This window comes from Loxodonta africana, chromosome 8, assembly GCF_030014295.1.
Source record: "Loxodonta africana isolate mLoxAfr1 chromosome 8, mLoxAfr1.hap2, whole genome shotgun sequence".
NCBI lineage: Eukaryota > Metazoa > Chordata > Mammalia > Proboscidea > Elephantidae > Loxodonta > Loxodonta africana.
In genome coordinates, this window is record NC_087349.1 from 27371940 (window position 1) to 27384060 (window position 12121).

At 40.9% G+C, this 12121-nt stretch overlaps 1 protein-coding gene across 1 annotated transcript in view; it reads left to right on the plus strand.

Moving 5' to 3' along the window:
- AASS (aminoadipate-semialdehyde synthase) overlaps positions 1-8026 on the plus strand; it is a 52063-nt gene extending 44037 nt beyond the window's left edge. Inside the window, exons 20-23 of the mRNA XM_003407023.4 lie at positions 1213-1328; positions 3112-3200; positions 3862-4038; positions 4571-8026. Coding sequence (XP_003407071.2) covers positions 1213-1328; positions 3112-3200; positions 3862-4038; positions 4571-4689 — 501 coding nt within the window. The 3' untranslated portion in view covers positions 4690-8026. The remainder of the gene's footprint in view (positions 1-1212; positions 1329-3111; positions 3201-3861; positions 4039-4570) is intronic.
- Positions 8027-12121: the final 4095 nt, after the last annotated feature.

Sequence of the window (12121 nt, forward strand, 5' to 3'; positions counted from 1 at the left end):
TGGAGTCCCAGCCCCCAAATCCCAACAGTTCTCTCATTTGACCATTTGAATTTTATTGAGTTTATGCCCTTATCTTTGTATTACCAAAATCTTAGAGTCTTGGGGTTAGAAGTGAACTTGGAAGCTTGGAACTGAATGTGAAGTACAGCTTTATTAACTGACCAGGAATTAACTTGTTGCTAGCTGCTTAGTCATTCGTCTTAAACTGGTGTGCCCAGATTCCAATAGAAATGCCAGAAATGGATCACAGGAATAAAGGACTGATATTGCCAATCCCCATTAAATCCCCCAAAGAGACATAGCATTCTTGCTAGCCAGCTGCTTTTAAGTTCAGTTTTTTTGTGTATGAGAGCCCTTCCAATCTAAGTTTTACTTTTCATAAATATACCTGTTGGACAGGAGTGAATATTTATAGAGTGAAACTGGGGCTGAGGCAGCTAGATTGGGAAGGCTGGGGCAGGGATTCTTGGAGGTGGTCCCAGTAGCTACAATCTAGAACAGGACTGGGCAAACTTTTTGTAAAGGACCAGATTGTAAATATTTTCAGCTTTACTGGCCATATGGTCTGTGTCACAACTCTTCAGCTCTGCCATTGTAGCACAAAAACTGCCGTAGACAATATGTAAACAAATGCTGAGTTCCAACAAATCTTTATTTACAAAAACAGGCAGTGGGCTGGATTGGGTCTGTGGACCTTGGTCTAAAGCTGAACTTTTCCCACAGGAGCCTGGAAAAAGTCTTTTTTGGAAAGTAGAAAAAGCTCCTACTTTTTCAATGTTCTTCTTCCTTTGGGATTTTTGTTATTTGCAAGGCCATCCTCATCTGTTGAACCTACAAAGGAACTGTGGTTGCTACTAGCAACCAGAGCACTAAGCCCCTTTTACTTTATCTGGACAAAAATTGACTGCCGGAGGGTAGAGGAAAATGGGTCAGAAAAGTAATGGAGAGGGTGTCCAAAAAGGTGGAATGTGCTAGTAGGTATGGTAGTGTTCTATTTAGTATTGAGTTGATGCTATAACCCATTTTTATTGCTGCAACATCATTCTGGACTCCGATGCATTTACTGATGTGCGTGCTTGCACGTGTGTGTATGTGTTATAACTTGTCATTTCTAATTTGAAATGCAGTCGAGGTTCAATGTCTCAAGAGGAAAATTTCTCAATTTATTAGGAATTTAAAATTTTTATCTTTTTTTTTTTTTTTTTAAATCAGAAAGAACTCCTCTGTGACCTAGTTGGGATTTCACCCTCCTCCAAGCGTGACGTGCTTAAGGAAGCTGTCTATAGAAAACTAGGAGGAGACAGTACCCAGCTAGAGGCCGCTGAAGGGTAGGAACCCACTTACAGCAACTTAGAGCAGACTACACTGGAGTGATGATTTAGCCCTTTCTAGTCAAGGAAAGGTCGAGATAGAAACATTTTAGGTTTGCCTTTGATGGATTTATTACTGTGATGTTGATCTGTTTGGAGAGCTTACCATGCATCATGTTCATTTGGAGGTAAGAAGTAGGTAAAGAGAGACGTTCAATGGTAGTTGTAATTTGGGAAATACTAGTTTTGAAATCCTACCACTCGGCTCCTGAGAAAGACAGGATGATTTTGTTTCCCTATAAGAGATTCAAGGAACCCTGGAGGCGCAGTGGTTAAGCGCTGGGCTGCTAACCAAAATGTTGGTGGTTTGAACCCATGAGCTGCTCTGCAGAAGAAAGATGTGGCAGTCTGCTTCCACAAAAATTAAAAACCAAAAACCAAACCCATTGCTGTCAAGTCCATTCTGACTCATAGTGACCCTACAGGACAGAGTAGAACTGCCTCATAGGGTTTCCAAGGAAAGGCTGGTGGATTTGAACTACTAGCCTTTTAGTTAGCAGCTGTAACTCTTAACCACTGTGCTACCAGGGCCCCTGCATAAGGATTGTTGTTGTTGTTAGGTACCGTCGAACCGGTTCCGACTCATAGTGACCCTATGCACAACAGAACGAAACACTGCCTGGTCCTGCGCCATCCTTACAATCGTTGTTATGCTTGAGCTCATTGTTGCAGCCACTGTGTCAATCCACCTCGTTGAGGGTCTTCCTCTTTTCCGCTGACCCTGTACTCTGCCAATCATGATGTCCTTCTCCAGGGACTGACCCCTCTTCACAACATGTCCAAAGTATGTAAGACGCAGTCTTGCCATCCTTGCCTCTAAGGAGCATTCTGGCCGCACCTCTTCCAAGACAGATTTGTTCGTTCTTTTGGCATTCCATGGTATATTCAATATTCTTCACCAACACCACAATTCAAAGGCGTCAACTCTTCTTCGGTCTTCCTTATTCATTGTCCAGCTTTCACATGCGTATGGTGTGATTGAAAATACCATGGCTTGGGTCAGACGCACCTTAGTCTTCAGAGTGATGCATAAGGATTACAGCCCTGGAAACCCTATGGAGCAGTTCTGCTCTGTCCTATAGGGTTGTTATGAGTCAGAATTGACTCCATGGCAATGAGGTTTTTTTTGTTGTTGTTGTTATAGGAGATTCAGGAGTCCCTTGGTGGTACAATGTTTAAGTGCTGTACTATTAACCAAAAGGTTGGTGGTTCAAACCCACCCAGAGACAGCCTTACTTCTCAAAGGTCACAGCCTTGAAAACCACATGCAGTGCAGATCGACTCTGCACACATGGGGTCGCTATGAGTCAGAATCGACTCGATAGCAACTAACAACAATAACACAGGAGATTCTCTGAATCTTCTCCAACTACTTTAAAACATTCCTTCGCATGACGTGGTAAAAACCCATTGACACAACAAAGCCATGGTGCATTGTGCTGATATCCTTAATGTGAGACAACTAACCTGCAAATTAATCCCACATAAAGCTTTGCAACAACCCCACCTTACAATGCTGAGCTGTGCTCCAGGCATCATAGCCTAGGGAAGGTCTGGGGTGATTCTAAAGGGTAAAAGATTATTGTTGTTATTGTTTAATGTAGAATTCCAGGAAGTCCTACCACTTGGACTATCATCTTGTGATTCTGCCCCTTAAAGATGAAATTCAAGGAGCTCCTTTTTGCTTCCCGGGTGAAAACACACTGCTTGAACTAACACAGCCATCTTTTGTGCTTCTCAGGTTGGGCTTACTTGAGGATGAACAAGTCCCTCAGGCAGAGTCCATTGTGGATGCACTCTCCAAACATTTGGCCATGAAGCTCTCCTACGGTAGGCCGTGGGGTATTAGCTAAACATCCCTGAAGAAGAATCATAAGATGCAATCAGTGCCACCTGAGGGTTAAATTGGAGGGCTAGAGCCAAGTAGTACCAATGGGGAGGTATGGTATGCAGGGAAGGGCACTTGGGTTGTTTTTCCAGAGGAAAGAATGAGAGAATTAATAAGTAAGAATGAAGTTGGGTGCTATGAGAAGGAAAAAAAGAACATTGGTTTTATTTTAAAATTTTAACGATTTAGGGAAATGCTGCAGAAACGTTTTAGGGAGAAAAGCCTGTTGCCTTTGCAGCAGGATGATAAAAAATAGTGCAAATTAAGTCATAATTTAGCAGGAGGCATTTAAGCAGTTATTTTTTAAATGCCTAGGCCTCCAGCAATTCACTGACTCTGAGTTTACTGCTGGGATGATACCCTCTACATGGAGACTGTTGCTGTGGAAATGAATAATACCAACTGGTCAGAGGAACGCGACCAGAGTTACAGTCTCCTGGAGTTTTTCACTTGGTCTTTGGGCTACAAAGCAATATGGACAGTTGTGAAAAGACCATATCTAGTGGGAAGGGAAACTTATAGGAACGGAAGGGCAGGTGGAGATGAAGTACAAAATTTGAGTTGTAATGATAGTGATATTTTAAAATGTCTATTTGTTTTAAGGCCCTGGAGAGAGAGATATGATTGTGATGAGAGACACCTTTGGAATTAGACATCCTTCTGGACATTTGGAAAACAAGACAATTGATCTTGTAGTTTATGGGGATATCAATGGCTTTTCAGCTATGGCAAAAACTGTGGGGTTACCCACTGCCATGGCGGCCAAAATGCTGCTTTATGGTAAGTTCTATTCATTTGCAGACTGAATCTATCTTCATAGCACTTCCCAGTCATTCAGTTCCTGGACATGAAGTAATTACTCTTGAGCTGAACACTGGTGGCATTCCCTGTAAGTTATACCCCATCTCAGAAGACCCATGTGCCTGAAAGTCACCTTGTGGTGAGTGAAGAAGATAGACTTTGGAGTTGGGCCCAATTTTAGTCCCAGCTCAGTCACCAGTTTTACTTAACTTTCTTACATTATTTTCTGATGGTGTTGGCAGTAGTTAATGCAGTTAAGTGTATAAATTTTGCCACTAACTCCAGCTGTGCTTTTGATCTAAAATTAATCCCTTTTCCATACAGAGCGCTGATTAAGTCATAATTTAGCAAGGGGCATTTAAACAGCTATTTTTAAAAAGCTAGGCCTCCAGCAATTCACTGACTCTGAGTTTACTGCCGGGATGATACCCTCTACATGGAGACTCTAGCTGTGGAAGTGAGCTTCTAACATCACCTTTCAAATGGTAACTACAAACTTATTTTCTTCCAGGTGAAATTCAAGCCAAAGGTTTGATGGGGCCCTTTTCAAAGGCGATCTATGGACCAATATTGGACCGAATTAGAGCAGAAGGCATCGTATATACTACCCGGAGCACTGTCAAACAATGATTGAGAATCATATTTTATTTATCTTACAGACAACACAGCTCTTGAACATTTGTGTGACAAACATGTTGTTAATGTGCTATTTTACAGTATAAAGTACAAGATATTTTGATTAACTCAATACAGTGACGTTCTTAAAATAGAAATTTTTATTTTAATATGAAAATAAATGGAAAAGGAGATGCCAGTAATTACCAGAGAACTTTAATAATTCTACCATGTATTTTTTTCCCGTGTATGTAAAAGCGGGAGCCCTCGTGGCACAGTGGTTAAGCGCTTGGCTGCTAACCAAAAGGTCAGCAGTTCGAATCCACCACCCACTCCTTGGAAACCCTATGGGGCAGTTCTACTCTGTCCCATAGGGCCACTGTGAGTCGGAGTCGACGGCAATGGGTTTATTTTTTCATGTGAAAGTGCTAATGATTATGCTATCTATTAATTTATTGTGCCACTTTTTTCTTATAAGAATACAGTAGTCCCCCCTTATCCACGGGGGATGTGTTCCAAGACCCCCGTGGATGCCGGAAACCAAACCCTATATATACTATGTTTTGTCCCATACATAGGTACCTATGATAAAGTTTAATTTATAAATTAGATACAGTAAGAGATTAACAACAATAACTAATAATTAAATAGAACCATTATAACAATATACTGTAATAAAAGGTCTGTGAGTGTGGCGGGACTGAGCAGGACGTGGCAAGATTTCGTGACACTACTCATTTAACATTTTTGGACCTCGGGAAAGTGAAACCATGCATAAGGGGGGCTACTGTATATATTCCCCTAATCAGCAGGTGAAGTTTACCTGTTTAGTCAGAAAAATTTCTTCATGCAGCTGTATTTTTCAAGTGGATTTTGTTAGATACCTATATAGATTACCTAACTAGAAACCTTTGTAATAATGCTATTTTATAATTTGTTGTAAAGTTATGATTTACTTAGTAAATGTCACTTTTTGTAGTTTTCTCTCGAGTGTTTGGAAAAGGGAATAGACAAGATTAAACTGCATACCACATGATCATCTCAACAGATGCAGAAAAAGCACTTGGCAAAATTCAACACCCTTTCATGGTAAAAGGAGGCTCTGGGTCGTGCAAATCATTAAGCACTGGGCTTCTAACTGAAAGGTGGGTCGTTTGGATCTACCCAGAGGGACCTCAGAAGGAAGCCCTGGTGATCTGCTCCTGAAAGATCCCAGCCATTGAGAACTGTGTGGAGCCCAGTTCTGCTCTGAAACACCTGGGGTCACCGGGAGTCGGACCTGACTAGATGGCAGCTGGGTTGACTGGGTTTTGATAAAAGCACTGAACAAACTAGGAATAAAAGGGAACTTCCTCAACCTTATAAAAAGGATCTATGAAAAACCCACAGCTGGCATCATACTTCATGGTGAACACCCAAACCATATCCACTGTCACTGAGGCAAGTCTGACTCCTAGAGACCCTATAGGACAGAATAGAACTGCCCCATAGGGTTTCCAAGGCTGTAAATCTTTACAGAAGCAGACTGCCGCCATTTTTCTCCAGTGGAGTGGCTGGTGGGTTTGATCCTCAGATCTTTTTTTATTTGGTTAGTAGCTGAGCACTTTAACCATTGGGCCATCAGAGCTCCTTAATGGTAAGGTAAATGACTCAATTAAAAAAACAGGCAAAAGAACTGAATAGCCATACCTCCAAAGAAGACACACAAGTCATCAATAAGTGCATAAAAAGATCCTCCACATCATAAACCAGCAGGGAAATGCAAATCAAACCCACAGTGAGATACCACTTCATACCAACTAAGATGGCAATATAAAAAGATAGATAATAACAAGTGTTTAGGATGTGGAGAAACTGGAATGCTCATATTGCTGGTGGGATTGTAAAATTATATAGCCATTTTGGGAAACAGTCTAGTAGTTACTCGAAAGGTTAAACATAGATATATCTCATAACGCAGCAGTTCTGCTCCTCTGTATATAACATGTATCCACACAACTTGTACACAAATATTCATAGCAAAGTATTCATAATATCTAAAAAATGGAAACCACTCAAATGACCATCAGCTAGTAAGTGGATAAACAAAATATGGTATAACTATGCAATGGAATATTATTTGACAATAAAAAGAAATGTACTGATACTTGCTACAGCATGGATGAACCTTCAAAAATTATTCTATATGAAAGAAGCCAGTCACAAAAGACCACATATTGTATGATTTCACTTATATGAAATGACCAAAGTAGGCAAATCTGTAGAGACTAAACACTGAAAGGGGGTTGCCTAGGACAGGAGGGCTGGGGAAAAATGGGGAGTGACTGCCAATGGGGAGAGAGGTTTTCTTTTCATGGTGATGTGAATGTTTTCGAGTTGACTGTGGTATTGAAGGAGCCTGTTGGTGCAGTGGTTATGAACTTGGCTGCTAACCAAAATGTCGGCAGTTAGAATCCACCAACCGCTCCTTGGAAACCCTATGGGGCAGTTCTCTGTCCTATTGGGTCGCTATGCATCACAAATAATCTCTGGACATCAATCATACATTAATAAGTAAAGACATTTATGGCATTTCTTTACCACAACACTGAGTTTAACACGATAAAGAAACACAGCTCTGGCACATTGATTCCACTGTCAATCTGGAACAGCACCCAGATTGATTTGGAGCTAGCATCTGGGACGCATGTGGGGGAAACCTGTTGGCTCTTAGTACAATTAAAGTGATTGGTTTGGGTTTTATGATAACAATGAGTGATAAAACCAAACCTTTTGCCATCAAGTCAATTCTGACTCATAGCGGCCCTATAGGACAGAGTAGAACTGCCCCATAGGGTTTCCAAGGACAGAGTAGGACTGCCTCATAAGGTTTCCAAGGAGCAGCTGGTGGATTCAAACTGCTGACCTTTTGGTTAGCAGCTGAGCTGTTAACCACTGTCACCAGGGCTCCAATGAATGATAAAGGGGATACAATTGTTTGAAGAGCTGGTCTAATATCAGTGCTGGTGGTGGTAAATAGAAAAGGAAATGCCAGTATGCTTGAGTAAGGATAGATGCATTGACCCTCAATAAATTTTCCAGCAGAAATTTTAATAACAAAGGTGGTGGTGATAGGTTCTTGGAGTGGATGGGTTATAGTTTATAAGCATATATCTTTACCAAGGGTCAGCACATTTTTTCTGTGATAAATATTGTAGACTTTACGAGCCAAAGGGTCTCTGTCACAACTATTCACTTCGGCCATCATAGTGTGAAAGCAGCCATAGACAATACATAAACAAGTGGACATGACTGTTCCAATAAAACTTTATTTACAAAAGCAAGCTGTGGGCAGACTTGGCCCTCAGGCCATAGTTTGTGGATCCCTTGTCTAACCATTTTGGCAGACTTAATGCTTACATCTGCCAGATCTTTCTACCTCTTTTATGGCCTATTCCAGATAACACTAATACTTGCATTTTCTAGTTTTTCTTGATCTAGACTATTGAGACACTAGAAGCTTCTCCTCTGAGGGGCAGTGTGATCAGATCTACAACACACTAGCTATTTCCTTCTCCAGATAATGAGGATAACAGCACCTGATAAGATGGCTATAAAATTGAATGAGATAACCTATGAGAAATGCCTGACACATAGTAGATGCTGAAAAACCTTAGTGTTCTTCCCTCTTTTTTGATAACACTTTTTGCCTGATGTTCATGTTAAAGTTAATGAGATTTTAGCTTTGAGATTTTTTTCAGTATTTTAGATACCTTTGAATTATTCCTAAAAGACCCATGCTGCCCAGACAAGCCGTATATGTATCTGCTCTATAAAGAAACAAGAACCCGTTGCAGATTCGGATTCATGGTAACCTCGTGTGTCAGCGTAGAACTGTACTCCATAGTATTATCAGTGGCTAATTTTTCTGATTAGATTGCCAGGACTTTCTCCCAAGTGCTTCCAACTGAGGGCCTTAAAGTGGTTTTAGTGGTGGAAAGGACCACGATAATCATTTGGCCAAACCTCGGATTCTACAGAAGAGGAAATGTGCCCCACAAAGTTAAATGACTTGCCTAAGGTACACCCCACCAAGGTAACACGACTTAATATTGAAATTTGACAGTCCAAAATATGCCCAATATACTTGACAAAATTCAAGGAGAATCCTGACTTATAAGACATCTCTTAAGGTAGATTATTTAACATGGCCGCCACTAGCCCATATAACGCCTTTGTGAGAATTAGTGAAAGGAATTCCTTCTTAGGGACACTTGTACTAATTAAGAAATTGTCCCCAATATATAATTTATTAGGCCAAAACAAAAACAAAATTTATTACTACCCTTCGATGGAAAATTATCTTAGTAAATATACAAATCTTCCATGTGTATGATGTGATTACCTTCCACTTAAGTATAGTGCACAATTTGCAGAGCCATACAAATTAGCTGGTCTTACTCTTATGCATTGTATAGCATCAGCTTTCTTGAGTCCCGGGGTGGTGCAAATGGTTAAGCACTCAACTACTAGCTGAAAGGTTGGCGATTCGAACCCACCCAGAGGCACCTCGGAGGCAGATCAATCCATAACCTTGAAAACCCTGTAGAGCACAGTTCTACGCTGTGCACACAGGGTCACCATGAGTCACAGGTAACGACACTAGCTTTCTAATGACTTACATCTCTTGATTTTTTGGAAGTGAAACTACGTTTTACACAGCTGGCTTCCAGTGCAAAAGCTGGCTTTTCTGAAGCAATATCTGTTAGTCAGTGGCAGCTAATCTCATAACTTCCCTTTTCCAATTTTGTTATTGTCCTAATACTCATTCTTAATGTTCATTTATTAGCAGGAACTACTAAAAGAGTTTTAATTTTTTAGGTTAAGAGGTCACGCCCTGTCTGTTTAAGTTGTTGGTGTAGTAAAATAGAAGTCTTCTAGAGTCTTCCAGTTTTATGTTGGTTGACAATGCATGACACATCACTAGATAACTAATTCATAAACCCTGGGAATCCCACTCCCAGCCTGTGCGCCTGATGAAGCCGAATTGATATTCCTCTTGTCTTCATTTGATTGAAGCTGATTCTGGGCTGTTGCCATGCAGAACTAAAACAGTAGCCCAGCACTTGGCTCCAATAATTTGAGTTCGGAGCCAGGTTCTTGGGGAAGTTGGCACAGGGTAAAACAAGCCCCCACGCTTGAACAGAAACCTGATAACCCCAATAAAGAAAAAAATGTCTGGTTTATTAGTAAACTATTGATGAAAGGAGATTTCTTTTCCTGAAATTGAGAGAAATGCTTAAAAGGAGGTGGAAGTTGAACAGAAATTCATGGAGGAAAGAAGCTGGAAGACCAAGAGAAAAAATGAGGGAATAGCAACTCACAAAGACATGAAATGGTAAAATGCTTTAATAATGTAAAAAAATTAAGTGTTTTGGCCTGAACAGTGGTCCAATCTAGTGCTTGGACTACGAATTTTGATATTTAACATCGTCTGAACTTGTGCAAATGTCCCAATAAGTAAGATGCTTAATGAGGATGGTTCTTTGCAGCTTCGTATTCATCTGTCCACACATTAAATGTCGATGTTCAGAGTTTATTCCAGGCTTCTATTTTTCTTTATGTATGCTGTCTGGGTGCATGCATCTTACCACATGGCTTTGCTTATTGTCTATTTCTCTAGTGAACCCCAGGTATTCTCACCCGAGCTTCAGGCTATGTATTCAACTACGTGCTGGACATCTCTGTTTGGATATCTCCCAGACTTCGTAGACTCAATGTGGGTTTAAGAGTTTATAGTATAAATCAGTGTCTTTCAGTAGGGCCACTATATGCATTTTCCCCCAAACCAGTTTTTCCATCTGATTGCCCATCTCAGGAAATGGCAACCCTATGATCCTCCTAGTGGAGTCCCTTGGTAGAATAAATGGTTAACGTGCTTGGCTACCACCTGAAAAGTTGAGGTTTGTGTTCACACAGAGGTGCCTCAGAAGAAAGGCATGGGGGTCTACTTCTGAAAAAAAAAAAAAAAAAAAAGCCATTGAAACCTTTATGGAGCACGGTTCTACTCTGATGCACAAGGGGTCGTCATGAATTGGGATCAACTTGACAGCAACTAGTTTTATCCTCCTCGTTGCTCTGGTTATAATCTTTGTTATGGATTGAATTGTGTCCCCCCAAAATGTGTGTCAATTTTGCTGGGCCATGATTCCCAGTATTGTGTGATTGTCCTTCATTTTGTGATCTGATGTAATTACCCTATGTGTTGTAAATCCTAATCTCTATGAAGTTAATGAGGCAGGATTAGAGGCTGTTATGTTAATGAGGCGAGACAATCTACGGGAGTAGAATGTATGTTGAGTCAATCTCTTTTGAGATATAAAGACAGAAGCAAGCAGAGGAGAGGGACCTTATACCACCAAGCACAAAGAGCCAGGAGTGGGGCTTGTCCTTTGGACCTGGGGTCCCTGTGCTGAGAAGCTCCTAGACCAGGGGAAGATTGATGACAAGGACTTTGCCCAAAGCCAACGGAGAGAAAAGGCCTTCCCCTGGTGCTAGTGCCCTGAATTCGGACGTCTAGACTCCTAAACTGTGAGAGAATAAATTTCTGCTTATTAAAGTCATCCACCTGAGGTATTTGTTATAGTAGCACTAACCTTGATGCTTTCTTTCATCTCATTTCCATATTAAACAAATCAGCATTTCTTTTTCTTCTCCATTAAGCCCCTCCAGTCCATTCATGTCTCTCTACCTACATCCAGCTAGCCTGGTTCAGGCCACTGTCATCTTTTATGTGGATCACTGCAACAGCTTCTCACCTGACCTCCCTGCCTCCAGAATTGCCTCCCTGATGTGTCCCTTCTCAGAGGTAGATTCTGTGAATACACAGTAATGACAACAGTTATCAATCTTCCTCATCAACTTTACCAATATTTCCTCCTTATTTTCTCGCCATTTTATTTTCTCTTAGGCCATCTCTGAATCTTATTTATCTCCCTGAGCTTAGAACAGGATACAGTACACAGACAACAAGTGGAATGGTTTGCACTTAGTCTCTAAAAAGCCCAGGAGATGCAGCTTTAACTTCCTGAGTCTATTAAAACACTTACTTGAAGTAGAAGTTATATAAGAGACTTTGCTATTTAAATATTTTTCATTAAGAACCTTAATGCTGATAGTTTATAGTTTTCAGTACACAGTTTCATCAAATGAGTTAGTGACAGGATAAGAATTGTTGTTGTTGTTAGATGCCATCCAGTCAATTCCAACTCATAGCGACCCTAAGTACAACAGAAGGAGACACTGCGTAGTCCCGTGCCATCCTTCTAGTCATTGCTATGTTCGAGCCCATTATTGCAGCTACTGTGTCAGTCCATCTCATTGAGGGTCTTTCTCTTTCGCTGACCATCCACTTTACCAAGCATGATGTCCTTCTCCTGGGATTGGTCCCTTCTGATAATGTGTCCAG